At 34.4% G+C, this 24,157-nt stretch overlaps 2 protein-coding genes across 4 annotated transcripts; one reads left to right on the top strand and one right to left on the bottom strand.

Annotated features, from left to right (window-relative positions):
- Nucleotides 1-14,153: 14,153 nt before the first annotated feature.
- LOC144553482 (protein CYPRO4-like) lies at nt 14,154-17,017 on the bottom strand. The gene is made up of 2 exons (XM_078301659.1): nt 15,254-17,017; nt 14,154-14,698 (listed from the first exon to the last, which is right to left on the bottom strand). The coding sequence occupies exons 1-2, from the start codon at nt 16,862-16,864 to the stop codon at nt 14,408-14,410; spliced, it is 1,902 nt and encodes a 633-aa protein (XP_078157785.1). The 5' UTR covers nt 16,865-17,017; the 3' UTR covers nt 14,154-14,407.
- Nucleotides 17,018-18,781: 1,764 nt separating this feature from the next.
- Nucleotides 18,782-22,093, top strand: RSZ22 (serine/arginine-rich 22). Of its 3 annotated transcripts, none has more exons than XR_013511379.1 (7): nt 18,782-18,918; nt 19,356-19,456; nt 19,559-19,647; nt 20,053-20,329; nt 20,693-20,821; nt 21,371-21,522; nt 21,639-22,093. XR_013511379.1 is itself a non-coding variant. In XM_078301658.1 (6 exons), the coding sequence occupies exons 2-6, from the start codon at nt 19,368-19,370 to the stop codon at nt 21,393-21,395; spliced, it is 609 nt and encodes a 202-aa protein (XP_078157784.1). In that variant the 5' UTR covers nt 18,782-18,918; nt 19,356-19,367; the 3' UTR covers nt 21,396-21,621. The 3 variants fall into 3 exon arrangements, 1 of the variants encoding a protein (XP_078157784.1); XR_013511380.1 differs by lacking the exon at nt 18,782-18,918 and adding an exon at nt 18,953-19,068; XM_078301658.1 differs by lacking the exon at nt 21,639-22,093 and having other exon boundaries at nt 21,371-21,621.
- The last annotated feature ends 2,064 nt before the right edge of the window (nt 22,094-24,157 follow it).

The following is a 24,157-nucleotide window of genomic DNA, read 5'->3' as shown; positions in this document are numbered from 1 at the left end:
ATTAAAGGAAATTGTTAGAAATCTTCAAAAGTTCTTTTTAATACATGTACGTAGTATGAAGTGTTATGTTTCAGAAAAATAAATCCAATACAATTTTTGAGGTAGTGTTATTGTATCACTGTCAATTTAAACATGATAGATTGCAACTATGTCGATATATCATATATGTGTTTGTGCTGAAAGAACCTTGACAATATCATTTCTCTTTCTGTTAATTTGATAATTAGACCTTTTTTTTTTTTTTTTGGAACGCAAGCCCGTTGGCGGAAATTTCATTTGATTGAATTCGAATCCAGGTGTAAAATAACGAATACGAGGTAGTTAGGTACTAATGCAAAAGGTGACATGAGTCACCAAAGGGAACAAAACATAATGTAAAAGGTGACAGGCCCCGTTCGGTCAATTCGTCTTTTGCAAGCGACTCCATTAAGAACTGGTAAGAACCGGCAAGCGTCGGTCAAACGGACAGCGAACCGGTCACCAGTACCCGGATAAGCTCCAGCTGGAAGAAGTAATTACTCGAGGTCCGAGGAGACACGACAAGTCCTCAGAAAACCTCCGGGTTCAGACTCAGTCCGGTACCACATAGACAATAATGAGATCTCAACCGTTCCTTTTAATCTAGCACGAACTTTAAATCGGAGCTTATAGTTCAATAACCTCATTGTATCAGGTGCGGTACCGTAGGGAATTTGAAACCGAGCGTCCACGCTACAGGACTGGGTTTTGTCCAAAGGACTTTGGACAAAGCTAAGATTAAACGTCCGATATATATTGAGATTCGTGCAAACATATTTAAAACTTAATAAATTTAATGGCTTTTCGAATCTACATGCATATCAGACGGTCTAGATCCAGCTTTGGATAAGACTTTGTTCAAAACCGTTTGAACAGAAGCTTCACCTAATGCTGCCACGTGTTAAAATGTTCCACGTTGACACCGGTATCGTCGGTGGTCCCGTGACCTTCTGGAATCGAGTAGATGTGTACGGCTTGTTTAAATTTGAAAGTTCAAACGCTCCAACTGCCACCTAGCACATTTGAATCGATTAGGCCAGTCAATTTAAAACTCCTGTTCTAGTGACTCGCTACACAAAAAGCACACACAGATAATAGATTATATCACAGAGGATGAGAACTTGCCTTACAGGTACCAATCCTCTGTAACATTTCCTGTATCATACATGTTTGGCGGGTCTATTAGAACATTCCAATAATCACAATCTTTAATTAGGTAGTTCCACAATTTTGCGGCCCCACCAAAGTCGGTACTCGAGGCCCGACCCCACCGCGCACGATCCGCCACGTGGGCTCCATGCTTGCCGACTTTAACTTCCTCTCCTAGAATTCCACGTGTCTCAGCTTGATCTAAAACTAAGTTGATTTATAGATATCTACAAATAGATAAATAGATAATTTTAATATTTATGACCCAATTAAGCTAGCAAACAGTCAAACATGTTTTGCCAACCTCGGATGGAACCTACGTCATTGCTGTATGAAGATGACATCATCCAAAGAATGTGTTTCGATCATTGAATGTTTTTTAAAATCATAATTAGAAATAAATTTTATTGAACCAACATGATTTGTTGGTTTTACAAAAATCGTAAGTATTAAATAGCCTCTTTAGGGTATGTTTGGTTGGATTGAGAATGGGCTATTTTTGAAGTAGAGTATTCAGAATAGCCTATTCGGTACGTTCCAATTTCACTTTATTTATGTGACAATCTCCACGTAATATTGTGAAAAAATCGTGACACAGAAATGTATCGGATAAGCTACTGGGTACGCTTTTCGTGCACCGAATAGGTTACTTAATACTTATGATTTCGTAAAAAATTAAGCAATCATATTCGTTCATTAAATTTCAAATCTCTTAATCGTGGTTGTTAAAAAAAATCTTCAATCTTTGGTGGAGAAAATAATTCCGATCCAGCATTAAATGTACAAAAAAATTACAATTATATATGCATTTTGTACAACAAAGTACTTTAGTTTATATATATTTTTTATTATTTAAGAAGAATTCAAATGCACTATAATTTTTTGTGCTCCAATATGCTCCACATTCTTTATCTCCATTTTCAAATCAAAATCAAACTCTATTAAATATTTTCTATTAAAATCATTTAGGGCCTGTTCGGCCGACAAATGGGAATAAACTTGGGCACGGGAATTGAACTAAAAATCACTGTTCCTGTGGGGAAAAAAAAATTCAGCTGAACTAATTTTTTTTTTTTCCCACGTGAACAGTGATTCGTCCGAACAGGCCCTTAAAGTGTTCAACTATATATTGTCAAATATTTGTTTGAATGAGACCCTAGGTTTATGGCTATGCTAGAAATGATCTAAATTCATGGAGAGAGGCAGAGGCAGAGGCAGCTTACTGGGTCCCACAAGCAGCTGCAGCTTATTGGGAGACCACACCAGGTGTTCGGTATTCCTTCTATTCTATCATGGCATGGCATGGCATGGCATGGGCCTGATTAAATGCCACGAATTAGTAATTAATCCTAGCCCCACATTTCCTTTTTCTTTAATTTTATCTTTTGACGAGCGGCGCATGCATTTTTCCCTTTTTAGAAGAAACTTGAAAACATTATTAGGACTAGGCTTATGTATTTTGCTATTCTGTAACATTCCTCCAGGTTACAATGTTTTTTTTTTTTTTTTTTAAATATATATTTTGCATTAGGGTTAGGCTATGCTAATTTCTAATGCGCACCTAGATTCGAGATATGAATTTATATTCAAAAATATTTACGTTTAAACAGTTGCTTAGAACTGTTTAATATAAACTACGTATGCAAATATACTCGGAGACTAAATTTTACAAATTTTTAACTAGTTTTTTAACAAGTAGAAAATCACATGGTCTAATTGTGCCATAAAAAAGTAGTGATTTTATACCTATCTAAAAAATAATAATAATAAAATTCTAAAAAATATAAAATTTGATTGGTGTTTATTTTTTTATATTGTGAGTAATTTTAATCAACTGTTTGAACTTTAAAAAAAAAACTAAAATATGTATGCATAACGGAAAACAATATGAGCTGTAAATTGAATTTGATTTAATTTGAAAAGGAGGTATTAAATTGGGTGTTGATAGGTTGTAGTTGGTTTGTAAAAGTAAAGATCATATTTATTTGCATTAATTTTGACAGCGTTATATTAATTGTCATATCTAGCATTTCAAATTTGTTATTCAATTTATATTCATTTAGGCAGTAAATTAATGGGATATTAATTATGACAGTTCTCATTTTATTCGTTGAGACATTCGCGTTATGAACAAGTCGACAACTTAATTTGGAGGCATAATTTACAATTAATACATGTTTGTTTGGAACTGGATCACCTGCCTCCCGGGTAGGAAATTTCTGCTCCTAAAGTCACTGCCACGTGGATCCAAAATTAATTTTAAGATAAAACTATATTTCATATTTAAATATCAAAATTCACCCTAGACTTACGTATCATTGACGAGCAGGAATTTCCTACCCACAGAGGAGCAGGTGATCCGGTTCTCTGTTCAACACATCAATTAAAAAAAATGCAATATGTATATGTGCACAAATGACAGCTCACTAAATCATTATCCTATCGCATTGAAACATAAATATTTTTTATTAAATAAAAATGAAATTAAAAAAATTCAACTTTTAAATATTTATAAAAAAATCTTCCTTGATTAAATTTAAAAATGTGGCCTTCAGTACGGAAAAAATTAAAATACAAATATTACTAATATTATAGAAAGATTATAACATACTCTGTGTAATTATACAAATATTGAAGCTAGATTGTACCTAAATCATAAAAATCAATCTGACAACGTGGAGGTTACACGTAAGAATTATTTATAAATAATGAAAATTGAAAATACTAAATCTTCATTTTTTAAATTAAAAAGAAATTGATGACGGAAGTTGCCTCTGGATATTTCTAAACAAAATGTGGATTAGTTGAACGATTCCAATTTATTGCTCTTCTGGATAACCTAATTACATACCACATAAGACATATGTGATGTGGTATGGATAACATAACCAAAGAAAAGTAGCACTGTTGATTAACTGCTCGTTTATTAATTTCTGTACGAAATATTTAGTCAATATATAAATTCAATTATAGATGCCGGTATGCACACAGTAATAACAAGAGCACATTGAATTAATCCATACATTATTTATATATTCATTTTCTAAAGTTCGTCCCAGATAGGGCTGCAAACGAATCAAACCGAATCGAACTTATCTCAGTTTGAGTTTAGTTTGAATTAATTTTGAATCGAATTTTTTACGAACGCAATTTCGAATCTTTTACGAACTTTTTTACAACAAAAAAAGTGATCATAGTTGCTGAAAGTGAGATGTGAAAGTCGTCTAGGGTTTTAGAACTGAGAGCGAGAGTTACGACTTACGAGTTATGACTCATGGCAGAATGGTCTGATGTTTTAAGTCATTAGCTGCTCGTATGACATATGTGACCCTCGCTCTCATATGACATACCACATATGATATGTGTGATGTTGATTAACTGCTCGTTTATTTCTGTACGAAATATTTAGTCAATAAATTCAATTATAGATGCCGGTATGCACACAGTATCACGAGCACATTGAATTGATCCATACATTATTTATACATTCATTTTCTAAAGTTCGTCCTAGATAGGGCTGAAAACGAATCAAACTGAATCGAACTTATTCCAGTTTGAGTTTAGTTTGAATTAATTTTGAATCGAATTTTTTACAAACTCAATTTCGAATCTTTTACGAACTTTTTTACGACAAGGAAAAATGATTGTAGTTGCCGAAAGTGAGATATGAAAGTCGTCTAGGGTTTTAGAACTGAGAGCGAGAGTTACGACTTACGAGTCATGACTCATGGCTGGGCGGTCTTATGTTTTAAGTCATTGACGAACACAAGTCATCAGCGGAAATCAATGGTTCACATTACTTTGATATTCGAACTAGAATAGTTCGCAAACCTATTTTGAACGAACCAGATCCAGTTTGAATTTGGTTTGAATTAATTTCGAACTATTTCGAATCAAATCTTTTATAAACTTTTTCGAATCAAACTCGAATTGAATCACGAACTACGAATTTTTTGTGCAGCCCTAGTCCTAGAGTTGTATAATGAATATGATATGATGTAAATATGAATTTCCACCATGGTATAATGATACAAGAATACAACATATCCTTCTCGTAACATACCTCTTGAGGGAAAAAAAAACAGCAGTTTTGAGAGTCAGTGAGAAACTCTAGATCGCCTCTCCGCCCCCGCCCCCTCCCCCTCCCCCTCACACCCCCTGGCCCCTACTCTGTCACCCTCTCCCCTCCCCTCCCCTCGTCCTCACACCTCTTGCTCTGTCGAATACACCCGCTCCTGTGCTGCTTGCTTCGGTGCTTCGTCAGCTGCTCAGCCTCTTGAAGCGATGGTGCTACTTTAGTACTACGTTTTCTTTATTTACTTTCTGTAAATTAGAAAATAAATGCTTAATTTTTGTGATGATAATGTAGTGTGTTATTTTGTGCTGCTTTCTGCTTGTTTCTATGTTTTTTTTCCTCTCTTTCTGTTTAGAGGTGACTGTCCTGGACTGGTCAATTAAGTTCGTAGTCTGGTTTGATTAAGCGCCTTCTCAATTGATGGGTGACTAACCTGGTCCGGTCGATTTAGTTTCCGATCTGGTTTGGATTCAGTACCTTCTCGGCTGTGATATACATGCAGAGAAAACCATCACTAGGCTCATATCACTCTAATCAAGCAAGGATGATCAATTTACGTCCACGGAATGCACATACACTCATGTGCATTTTTAATTTTGTTTAGCTATATGTTTTTCACAATTGTATAATCTTATATAACAGGTACTTTATAACTTTTTCTATTAATGAAACTATCTACAGGTTTTTCAACCAAAAAAAACAAGAAGACAACATACTTCAATTTAAATATGAACAGACAAAAAAAATAAAAAGAAGATAAACAATTAGTTATAATCCATACATTAGGTATAAATGTTTATTCATTTTAAGAATATTTTTAGGATATATTCAAATTTTATGGTATGTTTAACTTTTATAATACATATATTTGCATGATATTATTTAAATTAAAAAATTTAAATGATATATGTGTCCTTAATTATTTAGATGGGACGTGCATCGAATTTGAGTCGATTTGAAGCAATTTAAAATTGTAATAATTTTATGATGATCGAACTGATTAAATATTAAATAGTCTCATGCATACTTTTTACATGCTCTATCAAAAATAATTAAGCACAATCTATCTATAATTATTTATTTTTAATTTAAATATACTTTTTTTTAGTATATATAAGTACCATAAGTATTGGATATATCATAAAAGTGAATTTGTATCATCTGCATTAACTCATCGTACATTAAGAGATCTGAAACATTCGATTGAGATCCGCACTAATATTAAAGGATTTCGTGCGTCATAGGCAGGAGCCGAATTAGCTCTGTTCCTGATCAGACAACGGACATGCATTAAACTCAAAAGATTATCTTTTGAGTTAATGCAGAGAATACATGTTCCATAAAAGTTTCATATATGATAAAATATTTTTTAATTTTTTCAAAATAGTATATCAAAACAAACAAAAAATAAACTTTTGATTTATATCCGTATCTAAAAAATAAAAGCAGAATAATTTTATCACCATCCAATTCGTTTTCACACCAAATATGAATCCAATTATCCAAAACACATCAACCAGTCAACAAACAATATAAAAGAAAAAGAAAAATGCAACACTAAAATAGTTTAGCACCCATAATCGGACTTTACTAGGCACGTGCTCTGAATGTGCGGATGAGATGAAAGCAAGCCATCTGAATTTCAAACTTAATAGTTAATAGCAATGTTTTAAATAGTGTGCTATAGTATTTTCGTACTTTGAACGTTACGTTATGAGATAAAAGTACGCTCTTTCAACTACGACCACTATAACGGCAATAGTAGTCTGCTATCTGCGCTACACGCTACGCTATGTAGCACACGCTATGCTACATAGACTTTTATATAAATGCTCAAATAAAAAATTAATTTTATAGATTAATTTTTTCAAGGTCCATATTGATTTTGTTTTAAAATAGAAAAATATAGATAGTTATTCCATGATGCCTCTGTTTTTTAATAGAAAAAATATATAATATATACTATGATGCTTAGGTTATTTTAAATGAAAAAATATAGATAGTTTATGATATTATTAGATATATTTTGAATAGCAATTTTGAACTTTGTATTGGTTCAATATAAATATCTTAATTCCTTAATTAATTTTGTGTTACTTATTGCTCTATGAGATTTTAGATAATATTGATAATTTGTAGAAATATAAAATATATTTTTTTAAACAAAAAACGCTATGTAGGATTTGCTATAGCTACGCTATTCGCAATAATATTTTTTTTTAGCCTTTTCGCTATGACGTGATAATCGCTATTTAAAACCTTGATTAAAATAGTGCTTATCTTATTTTTTGACTATAGTAACGCTAATAAATTCACAATGCCGAAATGTTTGAAATTGGGAAACAACCACTCCCAATTCTTCTCAACCAGACAAAGAAGAAGAAGAAAAAAAATAAAATAAAAAGTATCTCACTATTATGAAACAGTCAAACCATGTGAAAAATGAAAACATAGAAAGATACTTTATTAGCACGCTTAATCAATGGCCCACAAGCCCCAGATTAGTTTTAACTTTCTGAGTAAAGATATTAACAACACTGTTTTTACTTCATACAGTGCACGAATAACAAAGTCAAAATAAAAAAAACATATAATTTATACGGTTTGCTGGACAAGTGAAATGAGACTAATTATGGCTCAAATAAAAAGAAAAGATTTATACTATGATGATTCCATGGTATATCATTTTCTCTTCCTATTTAAGCATAGTAAATGGTCTCTCCCTCCATCATCATAATCTTTTATTCAAGAGCACAAGTGCTTAGTTACCACCCAGATATGATTTTAATTTTTGTAATATCTATATAATTTAAGTGAATTTTTGTTTCTCTAAGTTTTATATAGTTCAGGTCCTCTCATAAAATATTAAATGTGTACTTGCAATCGAGTGATTATAATTATACATTGCAGTTGTAAAAACTTTCATCCAATGTAAACCTAAAATGAATAAACTTATGTTTAGATATAATATATTACTCTGGAATGACTTAATATTAGTACACAATCTTAACATCTCGCAATAGCATAGACAAGCCAAAAACATCTGCACAATATGCATTTTGACTTCAGGGACTAATGATAAAGCCATGTTTTCAGGACTCTTTAAGTGTCAACATAGGCCATGAATAAGGCCGGGATTCGAACCTTGTTAAAAGGCCAGCCCGGGATAAGAATAAGAAGCCTATGTTGAAGCTCAAATTATGAAGGCCTTATACCATCCGAAGCATATGGACCGAATTAACTGCCTGCTTGGCTCCGAGTAGCACAACACTGCCTTTAGGCAACATAACCGCTTGCGAAGTCGATTATAACTGTTCCATGATCCCACGACCATCCTTTAAACCCGCTCAATGTGGTGCGCATGGGGCGTTGCAGAGGATGGAGGTCAGATTATATAAAGCCACTCCTTCGACAAGAAAGGGGCCAACTTCAAGCTATTCACCCTTATACTAAGAGATATCACACATGTCAGAGTACGATATCTCCGAGATCACCACCAAGTTTCTGAGATCCCTCCACACCTCGGCCTGTGACTTTCAGAAGGATGAGCCCAATGCAAAGCTTTTCCAAGCATACGGCCTACTCCCCGGAGTTAACCCGTATCATGGGGTCAATGTTGCTGAGTGATGGTGAGATTGATTAAGATGTTAGCCATAGGATACGAGCGGGGTGGGTCAAATAGCGACAAGCATCTAGCATCCTATGTGACAGAAAAATCTCACAAAATCTCAAAGGCAAGTTCTACAGGACGTCGATCAAACCTGTGATATTGTATGGTGCAGAATGTTGGACTACTAAAAGACAACACGTTCAGAAGTTAAGTGTAGCAAAGATGCATATGTTGCGGTGGAGTTGCGAAACATTTTTTTTGATATTTTTAATTAAAAATATGATTAAATTAGTGATTAATTTTTGTTAATGAGATATATATTTCGTAATAACATAATAAGTTTAGCACGAGGAAATTTTTTTTTATTCACTATAATACGTATTTTATGTTATTTCTTTTCTAAAAAAATAATTTATTAAATAATATATTAATTATATTACAATATAAGTTAGATATTCAAATTATATCTATATTTATATTAGTTTAATATTCAATATATATTCATATTTGTATCTAAAAATAATATCAGAAAAATAAAAACAGAATAATTTTACCACTATGCAATTCGTTTTCAACCAAACACAAATCTAATAATCCAAAACACATCAACCAGTCAACAAACAATAGAAAAGAAAAAAAGAAAGAAAAAGCAACACTAAAATAGTTTAGTACCCGACACAAGGGATAAGATAAGATAATCGGACTTTACCAGGCACGTGCACTGAATGTGCGCATGTCATGAAAGCAAGCGATCTGAATTTCAAACTTGATAATTAATAGTGTTTATCTTAATTTTTGACTATATTAACTCTAATAAATTCACAATGCCGAAATGTTTGAAATTGGGAAACAACCATATCGCAATTCTTGTCAGCCAGAAAAAAGAAGAAGAAGAGAAAAATAAAATAAAATAAAAAGTATCTCACTATTATGAAACAGTCAAACCATATGAAAAAAGAAAGCATAGAAAGATATTAACAACACTGTTTTTACTTCATACAGTGCACAAATAATAAAGTCAAAATAAAATAATATGTAATTTATACAATTTGTCGGTGGGCGGAAATGGAGCGGATAGTAATAAAATTATATCCACATTTCTTTTTTATTTTTCGGATACAGATACGGAATAGATATCAGATATATCAGACGAATATAGATACGGATCAGAATTAGATTGGATATCTATTAAAATAATGGTGAATAACATAAATTTTTCATAATATGTATTAAAATATATGGTATATATTTACTATTCGGATACTGATAATTGAATCCTAAAACCATATCAGTATTCTTATCTACACGAATATTCGTATATTGGATATCGACATCCAAGTTTTCAAATACGGATTAAATATGAATCGGATATTATCCATACCATTTTCAACCCCATTTGCTGGACAAGTGAAATGAGACTAATTATGGCTCAAATAAAAAGAAAAGATTTATACTATGATGATTCCATGGTATATCATTTTCTCTTCCTATTTAAGCATAGAAAATGGTCTCTCCCTCCATCATCAGAATCTTTTAATCAAGAGCACAAGTGCTTAGTCACCACCCATATATGATTTTAATTTTTTTAATATCTATATAATTTAAGTGAATTTTTATTTCTCTAAGTTTTATATAATTCAGGTCCTCTCATAAATATTAAACGTGTACTTACAGTTGAGAGATTAGAATTATACATCATAGTTGTAGAAACTTTCAAATTTCACTTACCACACATTACAATTTTAGCATTTTACGTTTCGCCACGCTCTCAATCTGAATTTTCTAATTCCGATCCTGCCCTTATTTGCATGTATCAGGGCAGAGAATATAAATCATCAATCTTCTCATGAAATACTAAAAAAATTATTTTCCAAAGCATAAGTTTGTGTTGAGTCCATAGCGACCGATTTTTTTATTTATATCTAAAAATTAAATTAAATTACAAAAAATAACCGAAGTACTGTTGAATTTCGAAAACTACTCAATCCGGTTATCCAATAACCGGATTTGGGATAAATGTCCGGTTATCCAATAACCGAACCCAAGAAATATAACCGGTTATTCACTAACCGGAAAGTTATGTTTTTTTTTTTTTTTTTTTTAAAAAAAAACCGGTTAATCACTAACCGGAAAGTAAGTTTTTTTTTTTTTTTTTTAAAACAGAAATTTCGAATTTTTTTATATTAAAATATTAGAAATGTTGAATATATTTCTTTAAAAATAGATGAAATACAATATAATTTGATTTATTAGAAAGACTGCAACAAATAAGCCGGATCAATATTTTTCAGGCCGGATTTTTCGCGGCTGTAAAAAAAATTAATATATTTCTTTATGTGCTATTGGAAAAAAATAAAAATGCTTAGATTCTGAGTTATTGATCCCGGTTCAAAATTCACTTCTAGGTAATCTAAAAAATATTGTGATCCATCTAGTAAATTTAATTAATAAAAAGTTATTTCTATTTTGAGAATTCTTTTTGAAAAACAATTATTAAATAAATTAAAGTTTTTATTTTTTTCAAAAATAGAAACAACTTTTTATTTTTTTTTCAAAAATAGAAACAACTTTTTATTAATTAAATGTACTAGATGGATCACAATATTTTTTAGATTACCTAGAAGTGACTTTTGAACCGGGATCAATAACTCAGAATCTAAGCATTTTTATTTTTTTCCAATAGCACATAAAGAAATATATTAATTTTTCTTACAGCCGCGAAAAATCCGGCCTGAAAAATATTGAACTGGGTTATTTGTTGCAGTCTTTCGAATAAATCAAATTATATTGTATTTCATCTATTTTTAAAGAAATATATTCAATATTTCTAATATTTTAATATAAAAAAAAATTCGAAATTTCTGTTTAAAAAAAAAAAAAAACTTTCCGGTTAGTGAATAACCAGTTATATTTCTTGAGTTCGGTTATTGGATAACCGAACATTTATCCCAAATCCGGTTATTGGATAACCGGATTGGGTAGTTATCGAAATTCAACGGTGCTTCGGTTATTTTTTGTAATTTGATTTAATTTTTGGATATAAATAAAAAAATCGGCCATAGCGAGCATGCATTACACAAATAAAGTATATATTGGATCTGTGGAAAGTATGTAAATAGCAAAGACACATGATTTCTATATGAGAGGTCATAGGTTCAAAATTTACAAAGTGAAAAAATCATGTATGTTAATACATAAGGATTTAAAATGTTTTGAGTGACTTGACCTCCAACACATATTTAAAATATATATGTACATTACAGAGAAAATAAATGTGTATCTCAAGTAACTGGAAAGTATTGGATAAGAAGGCAGTGTGTGTGTGTTATTATTTCTTTTATGCAATGGCCTTTTAATATTTTAAATTTCATATAGGTTAGTATTTCATGACATTTTAAAGTAGGGGACAGAGGCCATAAACAGTGTCCTTCTCATAAATTGTTGTACAATCTGGTTGGAAATACCGACTTCATTAATTAATCAATAATTAGCCAGCAGATCATACGCTTGCCCTATCCTGCACGAAAATTCAAGGAGATAGAAATCTAAAATTTTATTGTCAAAGTTTTGGCTATTTGTTAGGAATTTTGTCCATCTTCAGACTTGATCAATTGCATTGATTGCGCTATAATTGTTTTCTTTACTGCGGTTAACGTGGAAATAAATACACAGCATTTGCATAATTGCATAATTGCATTGCATCTCTAAATTGATCAGTTCAACAAGATAAGATAAGATGTGATATATAAATTAGCAGACAAGACAAACACACAAGCCTAATATTACGCGCTGGATCATGATTCAGGACCATCTCACCAATATCAATCATCCTTTATTCCTCCTTCCTCGGTTTTAGATAAGAATAAGGAAACGGATAGCTACTACTATAGTCTAATTAAAGGTTATGAATTGACCAGTGATGGGGAAAGCCACTGTCGTGCTGTCGTTTTGTGATAGGGAAACGTAGCGACCACACCTCTGTCTCTGGGCCCCGCTTCTGTTTTGTTGTTTTCAGGTCAAAGTACAAAAGATAGAGTAGAACTTGGGTGCTCTTAAGTTCACCAAAGTTTTGGTGAGCTTAACTCTAAAACTCATCAAATCGATTTCAAACGACGAATTCGAATCGTTGAAACCCGCCTACCTTACGTGTGATGCATTTACATGTGAAATTTTTAAACATTCGAATTAATTTAGTATAAAATCAAGCGGTCAAAATTAGAAGGTTAATAAATTAATTTTAGTGCATTCATTTTTTGAACGTTTTTGACCGCTTGACTTTATACTAAATTAATTCGAATGTTTAAAATTTTTATATGTAGATGCATCACACGTAAGGTAGGTGAGTTTCAACGGTTCGGATTCGTCATTTGAAATCAATTTGATGAGTTTTAGAGTTAAGCTCACCAAAACTTTGGTAAGCTTAAGAGCACCCTAGTTCTACTACAAAAGATAATATATTTAAGTCTGAATTTATTTGCTCAAATCTGGGTTCAAGTTTGTAAAGGAAACTCGGCTATTTTCAGGAGGATCTAAAAACTGGTAAATATATTGACAGACCTTGTTTGGCTTCATGCAGTGCACCAGTCACATAGTTTTTTAGTTTGGATTCTATTGTTGGTGCGCTGCATGAAGACATACTAGCTCTGTCAATATTTTAGCTCTGTAATTCTGTCAATATGTTTTGTAATATCCTCGACCAATCAAAGTTTCACCATATGTATAAAGATGGATATTCCTTTCTTCGTATACGGGGAGAGGTTTGTAAGATTATGCGCGGGCTTATCTTGCTCTCTCTGGATTTCAACAGGAATAACTTGAAACAGAGAAAATTCGCTTGGTATTGGTTAGAGACTTGATAACTATTACAAGTTATCCCCACTAGCCTTTGCCTCCCTCTCCAGAAAAACTTTGAAAAAGGTGAGATGATGATTTTCTATAGTTCTATTCAATTCTGCATTTGTATTCTGAAGTGGCTGAATTGGAATATCATGTAGGTACCCACTACCCATGACACATGCCAGTTCGCCAGTATATCAACTCACGGCCGATGTACTAAATTCTTAAAAATGAGCAGTGGGTACCACCGTACCAGCATTTGTTTTCCAGCAGTTTGCCAGGTTGTATATGTTATAGATTAAACTTTAAACCCAGTCATGAACTAAACCTATTGCTGGTAAAAGGGGCCCAATTTTCAGCCCATAGGCTCAGCCCAGAAGATGACTTTAACAGTAAAATTTAAAATTATCCAAGTATGACTAACGTTTAGAATGCTAACTATAACTATACAGAAACTCCATGTCAAAAATCCAACATATCTTAAAATTTTATTACAGTAGTAATATCCACACACATTTTTTGTTCTAACAAAGGTTAGCAAAAAAAAAGAGAAAGTGTTATCAAACAGACTATTTACCAAGAAAAAAACAAACTACAAACTCGTCAGCCCTAATTTCAAATACAGGAGGAGCCTATCAGGTGATCCATTAAAGAAAACCAAACCTTTCTACAAACAATTAACAACAAACAAATAATTAATTTCCCTTGAACAAAACATTTCAAATGCGGCGACTGGGAGTAGAGATGGAAAATGAGGAGACTTTCTTCGGGGTGGCAACAACAAGTGGGGCCCCAGGGGACCCGCCAGAAGCGAACTTCTCGTGCATGAAACGGCTATCAACTATTGAATCGTCCTTGAGAAGGATTTTGTAGCAGTAACACGTCTTTAGCCCCTCCTGATTGGCGTAGCATTCATGTTTGTTGTTCTTCACTTGTTGGAAATCCCATATCACGCTGAATTTTCCAACTGTTGCGACTAGATGCCTCTCCTGCTTCCCGTTCTCAGTTACCTAAAATATCATTATTCAAAACAAATAAAATTAATGAGAATAGAAATAATTAGGAGAGAAATCAGCATTCTAATTGCTTTCATGCTTATCTGTCCCATGAAAATCTTTATTGAGTATGATATATTGCAAGATTAGTGCCTAAATTGCAACATAAAATCTGTTCACAAGAAATTTATAGAACCAACGACTCCATTTGAACTCATGATTCATGAATTGGTAATTTGGTACAATATTAGTTGGTCTGGATTATTCGTACCTGCAGCTTCTGTTTAGCTAGGTACAAAACAATGCTACGGTATACATCCGCGACAAGAATAAGGCTGGTTTCTTTCTTTCTTAGGATGCAACTGTTATAACCAACCTCAATCCAAACTCAAAATCTGCATACTACTATAACCTAATTTTACTTTTCAAAGACGTTCAAATCTGATAAGCAGTTTCAACTTTCAACAACCTACCAATAATTATTTCATGTATGCATGTCAGTTGATAAGTTCAAAGGTTAAAACAAAGCCATACTACATAGACATTTTGTAAAATATAAAATTAACATACCCAAGAGAACTGGCCACCATGGAACTTGTTATCAGCTCCAGCCAGGTGTGAATCCAATGGAGTCAGTTTCAGCAATCGTGGAGCCGAAATACGATTACCCATGCGCCCACTAAAACCCGTCTTCTCCTTTCCATCCTTATCTTTGAATAATGTGCATATTAGGACCAAATACGTGTCAGTAGTGCCCAAAATCCATTTTCCGTCATAGGTGACATCCACATGCGTGATCGGAGACCCGAGACCAGGGAAGGCTGTCTTAGCCATCCGCATGGAGCTGTTTGAGTACAAACGGATTTTACCATCAAGGGACCCAACAACAATAGATCCATCTCCAGTACTTGCAAAGCATTGGAAATTTGTGCCCCTGGAGAAATTGTGCCCTTGGGCCCACTCAAGGACAGGTGACACTGCTGAGCTGGAAATATCTTGTACCATGCCTCTTTTGTCGCGCATATCCCACCGGCAGAGCCTATTGTCATCCAGACCCAAGAAGGTTGACTGGGAAGGATCCAATTGTGACCCTTTACTATCATTTGTAATATCTCGCATAGTAATATCGGTACCATCCTTTTCGAATTTCCAATCAGTGACGATTTTACCAGTTTCTATATCAACTTGGTGAAGCCCGGTAGATTGGGGTCGACCTGTTATTTCAGGGCTCATCAAAAGCATGTTAGTCTCGGCCTTCATTAAGAGAGCCTTTGAAGGAGTCGAAAACCCACCCCTCTGATTTTCAATTTTTACTGAAACTCCCCTTCCCTGAATCCCATGCCTGAGATTTTTTACCACCTGAATGCCTGAATTACCAACCAAAAAGCTGTTATCTAAAGCGCCTAAAGCAAGGCTCTGTACACCGCTACTATTCGCAACCTCTTCCTCATACTCTTCTAACAAATCAGCACTTCTCTTAATTGGTTTTAGGATTCTTGAGCTTCTTTCAAGGTCCTCCTCAGCATCTTCCCAAATGTCATCATCAGCCTCTGACGGGTGGGCCCAAGCCATGAAATCTTTGCCAAAGATCTTAATTCTGTTCTCATCTGTTGCTTCAACCCCAAATGTGTTCTCAAACAAGCCTCTGTCGTACTGTGTGTAAAACTCATGATAACATGCGGCTGAGCCAAACTTAAGAGCCCAGACACCATTAGAAACGAAATCCACTCGCCTCTGATCGGGGAAGGCCTTCAATTGTAAATCGCGAGATACTAAAGCACGTACCTTGAACCCCACGATCAGGAACCAATAAGACGAATCATCATTGTCTTCCCCATTGGTCGATTGGATGAAGGAATAATGAGTGGATTTCTCTGAGACAATCCATCGAGCACTTGGGGAGGTGCCGCCAGTGTGGAGGTACAGCTTGACTTGATTGCTCGAATTGGGGCTTGGAGAGGAGGTAGAAGGAGAGTACTTGAGCTTGAGCGATTGGAGCTTCGTGTCTATGTCAGAAATGGATGTTGGGGTTCCGGTTTGGGTTTGGGATCGATTAATTGGGGTATTTACAGGTTTTTCACCCTCTAAAAGTTCTTCCTCCTCTGAAAGTTCTTCTTCCTCTTCACTATCGGTTTCTGAATCAGAAAGCTCTAAACCTTCTCTGCTGTGAGATCCACCCATGGCGAGATAAAGAGAAGTGATTACTGTTATACTGTCAGAGATAAAGAGAAATGATTACTGTATAGTTTCTATTTGATTTTGATAGAACAAGAGAAGGGATTACGGTTAGGGATGATCGTTCTATTTGATTTCGATAGAACAAATAATGGAAACAGATTGTGGACCGGATGTTTACTTTTATATAGACATTGCGTGGCTGTTCAACTGCCATGTGGGGACAGAGTTCCGAGCGTCGGACCAGCAGCGTCGTGCGCCGCGTGTACTCGTTTATCTGCGTGAAACTGGCGCTACTCGGCCGACGAACCCGTATCCTCTGCGTTAACTCAAAAGGGAATCTTTTGAGTTAATTCATCTCGACCGTTTGATATTATACGGAACCAATCTAACCGTCTGATTTTAACACATATTAGTGTAGATCTAGTTCGCACGGATTTTAAATTAAATTGGACGGTTTAGATGCATTAACTCAAAAGATTTCCTTTGGAGTGAATGCAGAGGATACAAATTCCTCGGCCGACTCCGTCTCGCTTCTTTACTTAGGCCAGAAGCAACCTGGTAGTTAATGGGCCGGGCCGACTGAAGTTCAGCCTGGTTAGTTCAACTGCTTGGCGGAGCCCATTAACTCGACTTATTACTATCTTTCTCCGAGTTTTGACCGTGGATTTAATTTACGATAGAATAAGTTGTTTATTTTAAGTTAAGATCATCTAAGATTTTTTTGTTTGATTGTGGGTTAAAGATATAATGAAATAAATTGAATTTTTTAATTGAATAGAGTTAAAAAAAATTATTAGTTATGTGCTCCAATTATATTTTATATTTTTATCTTAATTTTAGAAGTCCCAAAAGCTGATATGAACTGCTTAACATGATTTTAATTTAGGAGACACTAATATTATAGTATTTTATTAATATATTTATAATTTAATAATTGGTAATTATTGTGCGTTGACATTGTAAAAAAAAAAAAGAAAAGAAGACAAAGATGCTACAAATATATCAATAGTAGAACAAGGGTGTTCTTAAGCTCACTGAACTTCTCGATGAATTTTAAACTCCAAATAATGAATTTCAATTATTGAAACGGATCTAGTCTACAAGTAATATATTTACATACAAAATTTATAATTTTTTATTTAATTTTATAAAAAGTCAAACAATTAATAAATGTTAAAAATAAATAAATTAAAATTAACTTATAAACTTTTTTCTAACAACTTGATTTTATACTAAATTTAATTTACAAATTTAAAAATTTTAAATGTAAACACATCATTAATAAATTAAATTGTATAATTATTAAAATTTATCATTTAAAATCAATGCAATAAATTTTAAAATTAAATTCATTAAAATACTTGATGAGTCTAAAAAAATACACTAATTTTAATTTTACTCGGTGAAATTCAAAACATTTTACTCAAATAACGTAAATAAATCTTAACAGGAACCTGTTATTTCGATCTCAACCGTTGAAAGTTTTCCTCCGTTGAGATTCTCACATGAAAAACTTTGAACAGTTAGGATCAGAATAACAGCAGAATTATTTTCTAAAATAACAATCATCTGGCAGATTGAATGCATATCTTCTGCATTAACTTCAAAAATGAATCTTTTGAATTAATAAATCTCAACTGTCTGATTTTAAACAGATGTCAATCCGGCTCCTTTCTAAAATATTGAGGTCTTTAATATTAGTTCAAAAATATTGAGGTCTTTAATATTAGTTCAGATCTAATTCACACAAATCTTAAAACAGATCGAATCACGTGGATGCATTAGGAATGCCTTTTTAAGTTAATGCAGAGGATACGAATTCCGACAGACTTGAGTACTTGACCCTTCGTGTCGGTTTATGCGCACTTTCGAACTCTCTAAGTATGACCGGCCCCACACGTCAGGGATAATTTTGTTGAATTCAATCCATAAACACTCGAAAACCTCTCGCGACTTGAATTAAAAGGCTCTCCTTTGAAAACAAACAGCTCCCCTTTTTTGCGTTGCCCTAGCCGTCGTCCATTTCATTCTATCCTCGCCGCCGCCAACCCTTAGAGGTATCTATTGCATTTTTCTCTTCCCGATCTCTGCGTCTCGATCGCGAGGAAATCGATTCATTCTCCGTAATAGTTTTTGAGCTTTTAAGTGTTAATTTTGCGAATTTTGTAGAAAAAAATATTTAGGTTTAATTTTGCACAGAAATTAGGGTTTTTTTGTTTATCCCTAGGTATTTGTTTTTTTTTTAATTTAATTCCTTGATTTCTCAATTGATTAGCGGATTTTATTTGTTTTTTGTTGCACAACCAGAACGGGAAACAAAAATTGACCAGATCGATTCTTAATTGTAGTCAGGAGCTTCTTTCTATTTTCTCCTATTTGGCAAAGAGAGACGTCAATTGCATGCGTCGTTTTGGTTTCGTGTTTTGTTTCGTTCTTTGAGATAAATAAAATATTTAGTTGAAATTTTAACGGGGTTGCTTGATAATTTTTATAGATCTACACAGGGATGGCTCGAGTTTATATTGGAAATTTGGATTCGCGCGTCAGCGCTCGTGAGCTTGAAGATGAGTTTCGAGTATTTGGTGTTTTAAGAAAGTAAGTCCGAAACAACAGTATGATTTATTCTTAATATTCTGTGAACATTGTTTGTCTAAAGATTTGATGGATAGTATTGCTTTAAAATTTAATGTTCTGTAGTGTATGGGTTGCGAGAAAACCGCCGGGCTTTGCATTCATTGACTTTGATGACAGGAGGGATGCTCAGGACGCAATCAGAGAAATTGATGGTAATTAGTTTATCTTTCATATAGAAATCCATGATTAACTTACCACACAGATTTTCTTTTCTCATCCGTAGATTGGAAATCTCGGTATGGACTGGTTTAAGGGAAATTAAATAAATCTATTGTGGTCCTGTATATGTATTATCTTGTTCGGACCAGACAGAGAGAGATATTGGGTTCAATTTTGTAGTTGTAGGTATAGTGAATGATCATGCTTAATATTGGCATATGCCCTCTTGTTAGTAATTTATTTCTGTCTAAATTTCAATTTGGCTTATGATATAATTAGTGTTGAATTGGAGTCGGTACCTGTACTGGCATGGAATCATTAAATGTCTTGCTTAGTTGTGGCATATGCTTCTCTAACCTGTCAGAACCAAAGTTTTATAATGAGTTGGCAATTGATAGGTAAGAATGGGTGGAGAGTAGAGCTGTCTCACAAAGAAGGTGGCGGTGGTCGTGGTGGTCGTGGTGGCCGTGACAGTGACAGGGATCGTGGGGGTCGTGGTGATGGGGATCGCTTTGGTGGATCGGATAGGAAATGCTATGAGTGTGGTGAACCAGGACACTTTGCTCGTGAGTGCCGCCTTCGTGTGGGACCCAGTGGCATGGGCAGTGGCAGACGTCGCAGCCGTAGCCGTAGCAGGAGCCCAAGGTATCGTCGGAGCCCGAGTTATGGAAGAAGGTAGCATGTTTTTATCATAGAAGAAATTATAAATTTATAATATGGTGCCAAAAGATTGCTCCTTGCTACCTTCAATGCTTGCAAAGTAGTAATGTTTGGTTTGGCCGCAGATTTTGCTCAAATTAACTAGTAGTTGTTTGGGTAGCTGTTAAAATTTGTCCATTTTAGTTTGGTGGAATTCAATTGACTGTTCAATGGACCCCTATTCATAATTAGTCCAGTCAATACTTTTGCAAGGCATATAGGATACAAATTTATTTGTAAATATGATGCCTCAAGTTCCTTTCAGGTACTGTACTGTACCTGTGAGACCTTTTCATTGCTTGTATATTTTATATAATAGCCAATTTATTCATTAAGCAGGAGCTACAGCCCTCGTGGACGCTCTCCGAGGCGCCGCAGTCTCTCACCTCGGCGTGGGCGCAGTATCAGCAAGTCACCAGCAGCTTATGATCGTAACGGCCGTGATGCATCTCCTTATGCCACCAATGGGTACGTGTCTCTGTATCTTTCCCTCATTTAATTGTCTGTTCTATAGTTCTTGTGCTACGATCTTGCTTGTTCTGATGGCATGATTCTGACAGGTAAACAAATCTAATATTCTGTCAAATAGACATTTCCAATGACCTGTAAAAACAATTTTAGGTGCTGATTAGTATGGGTTTGGTTTATTTATATCCCCCAGGTCATTTGGTTTTGCTCTCTGATATGGGAATTCCTGGGTCACTTGGGTTGTCTTGCTGTTCGGATCGGCTCGGTTCTGGTCCTTTTTTTTGTCAAAACATTAGGCCTGGACCGGGTTTTGGGCGGGTCTGATTTTTTAACCTGGTATTGTCATGTCGATATTCATTTTTTTAGCGTGACTGATTTATTTATATATGCTGGTGTTACTGGGTTTTTTCATAGTACTTCTTGTTTTGTATGCTGGCAACTATTCTACTTTTGATTGAAGTATTGTTGACATTTCAAAATTATACTTAAGATATGAAGTTCGCTTGTGTTAAATTGTTTATGTATTCTGATTAGAGTTTGTATGTTCAGATTTAGTCGCCGCAGCAGGAGCTAAGAGGCTGGTTGTAGAACACTATCTGTTTGTACTACTAAAGATGTGCGTTATGAAGTCTTCTTGTTGGCTTGTGCATTGTGTTATGGGATCATCAAAACTCCCTTCAAACTGCTTGAATTGGGTTAAGGTTATGACCTTATCTATCTGTCTTGTCCAATTATATTAGTTGTTAGAAATTGCTATTATTAATTAGATGTTATGATATGACATGAGACTAAGACTTGCATCTTTTGTGTTAATAAGGCATCGTCCTTCATGTTTGTTCTTCGCTTCTCTTCTCTTCTCATCTGCTTTCTTCAATCAATAATTGAGACGGCTACTACTGTCTCTCTTCTTGATCACCATCAACACTACAGCCTCAATTATGTTATTAATGCTTCATATTTCAAATGCTTCGGATTTGAGCTTCGTTTTTTTAGAAGCTTCTGAGGCTACTTTGCCTGAAAAACAATAGCAGCCTTCTTGGCCTCTTCAATGGCTTGAAAGGCTTCAGCTTAGTGGCTGCTTCGGCCAATCCCCAACTTTAAAATGTGCTTCTCTTTGATTTGCTACGAGAACTATCCTTCACTACCTCGACAATATGTTAAAAAGTAATATTTATTTGATTTCCCAAAGTATGTTTTTTTAACCTTTCTAATTTTATAACTATAGAAAAATCATACATTTTTTTAACACATGCAAAAAAAAATATTTGGTTTTTTGCATGATCATTTTATCTATATTTTAAATAGTTACAGGGGTTGTAATAATCTTCTAGGGGCCGGTCTGGGTTGCCCACCAATGGTAGTGCACCACTTAGCGCACAAGCGCAAGCCCAGCTTGATTCACACTTTAGCACAAGCAGGGTTTGTACATGTGCTCATTGATGGGCAGGCCACACTGGGCAAGCAAAATCTTATCCTTTTGCAAAGAGAAAAACAGTTGGTTTTGACAGTGTTTCTAAAAGAATAATCAGTTTTTCAGATATATTGGTTTTTCAAGAATAATGATCATATTTGTAGTTAACACTGCAATATGAGCAAACTTGAGATCTTGGTGATGCTTCCATGCCAGCAAAAGCTTTTTGTATGTTGCGGCCATTGTTTTTATTTTTTATTTATTTTTATCTCAGTTTCTCTAGTTTTAGTTCTTGTACTTTCTGATTGCTTGTAGCTTTGTTTTGTAATATGGATAGTTATGTTAGTGAGTAGTTGGCAGTTTGATACAATGGTATATTGCTGGGTGTAAAAAGGCGTTCCCCTAGGTTTTTTTGGATAATATTTGTGGCGTCAGTCTCCATGGAATTCAACCAAGTTGTCTCCATAGATTTGGTGTTTATATTTGGTCTTAATTACATCGGAGCATGCATGAAGCATCACCAAAAGGGAATAATTATACAGGTAAGTAGGAGGTTGTGAGAACTGCGAGTAAATATTAGTTGTAACTATTGTAGTTTTTATCGATTAACTAGGCTACGTTTATAGCAAGGGGATTTCTCAACCTAGTGTTGGTGTAATGAGAGGAGAAACAAGAGTAAATGAGTGACTGTAAATCTAAAGAGGGGGGTTGCTGATTTGGAAAAGGCGATCATTGAAATCAAATCTGGACTATCTGATCTTATCCAGGTTTATTTGAGCTAGAGTTATCCGTCTTTAAGAATCTGAGAACAATTGATTGTTTTAATAGATTTTTTACCAATTCCAAATAATGAGACGCCTGGAAAAGTTTTCGTCTAATGTTTGTACTACATAAAATGCAGCTTAAATTGTTTACTATCAAATTATGAGACGCCCAGTATCGAACCTTTGCTAGAGTAATCTTTTAATAAAACTGGCTATTGATTTGATTCATGATCAAAACATATTTTAAGAAGAGATATCCCCCAACCTATGATTCAGTGCTTTATGTGGCGTCAATTGTGTGTTTTTAGCTGGAGCAAGTCACTACATACTCGTCCAGTCGTCATTGTTCCAAAAACAACCTGCTTTAACATTTATTGAAAAAGTAGCATCACAGAACATTTCCTCAGAGATGCACCGGATGGAGTGCGTATCCTCTGAGATATCTCATATTTTGCGTGACCGACGTATCATGTGCCTATTCAGGATGGTGCAGGGGGCAGTATTATTTAAGCTTCTAGTTAGCACCATTTCATCGTACGCGTGGCCGGCAACTGCCAAGCTTGAACCTGCTTTTTTTTCTTGTTGGTTTGCTTTGGAGCGAGTCAGACACCACTTCAACATGCCTAATTTTTCTCCTTATGACCCATTGCTTCCTCCTGTGCCAAATAGCTGGAGCCTCTTGCGGTATCCTCGTCCCCTAAGATCGAGCTCTTAATAGATGCAGAGATACCTGAGGAGGAGCTACCGCCCTGGTCCCGTAGCTTGTTGAGCACATTATCCCGCAGCATCCTTTAACATTTGTTCAGAAAATTGCGGAATTGCGGATGGATTTACAAGTAACTCAAAATTTGAGTTTGAATGGGAAACTTCCAGTCAGAATTCGGATCAATTTGATTTGAGTTAGAATTCATGGAGGTTTATTTAATGTTGATGCAGATTTTAATCGAACTTTGTGTTGCTTTAAGGATGTGAATTCGATTTATTATGGTTCTCTTCTCTTTTTTCCTGACTTGTGTATGCTGAGAAGATTCAGTTTTTGTGATGCTTGTGTGTTAGTTGAAGCGTTTTCATCTTATAATATCTCGAAACTCGGACAATTAATAACTTATTTTTGGATAAGAAAATGTCAACAAAATAAGTAATAAATTTTCATGTTGGTGT

The sequence above is a fragment of the Carex rostrata genome, chromosome 4 (genome assembly GCF_964058835.1).
Source record: "Carex rostrata chromosome 4, lpCarRost1.2, whole genome shotgun sequence".
Taxonomy (NCBI): domain Eukaryota; kingdom Viridiplantae; phylum Streptophyta; class Magnoliopsida; order Poales; family Cyperaceae; genus Carex; species Carex rostrata.
Note: the sequence above shows the minus strand (reverse complement) of the source record. Positions and strands in the feature narration are given on the sequence as shown.

Bases quoted from the DNA above. Each gene is read 5' to 3' on its own strand.
- LOC144553482 (XM_078301659.1), bottom strand. From the start codon at position 16,864: ATGGGTGGATCTCACAGCAGAGAAGGTTTAGAGCTTTCTGATTCAGAA. The intron at 14,699-15,253 runs GTATGTTAATTT...ATGATATTTTAG, and splicing joins ATGGTGGCCAGTTCTCTTGG to GTAACTGAGAACGGGAAGCA.
- RSZ22 (XM_078301658.1), top strand. From the start codon at position 19,368: ATGGCTCGAGTTTATATTGGAAATTTGGATTCGCGCGTCAGCGCTCGT. The intron at 19,457-19,558 runs GTAAGTCCGAAA...AATGTTCTGTAG, and splicing joins GTATTTGGTGTTTTAAGAAA to TGTATGGGTTGCGAGAAAAC. The intron at 20,330-20,692 runs GTAGCATGTTTT...TTCATTAAGCAG, and splicing joins AGCCCGAGTTATGGAAGAAG to GAGCTACAGCCCTCGTGGAC.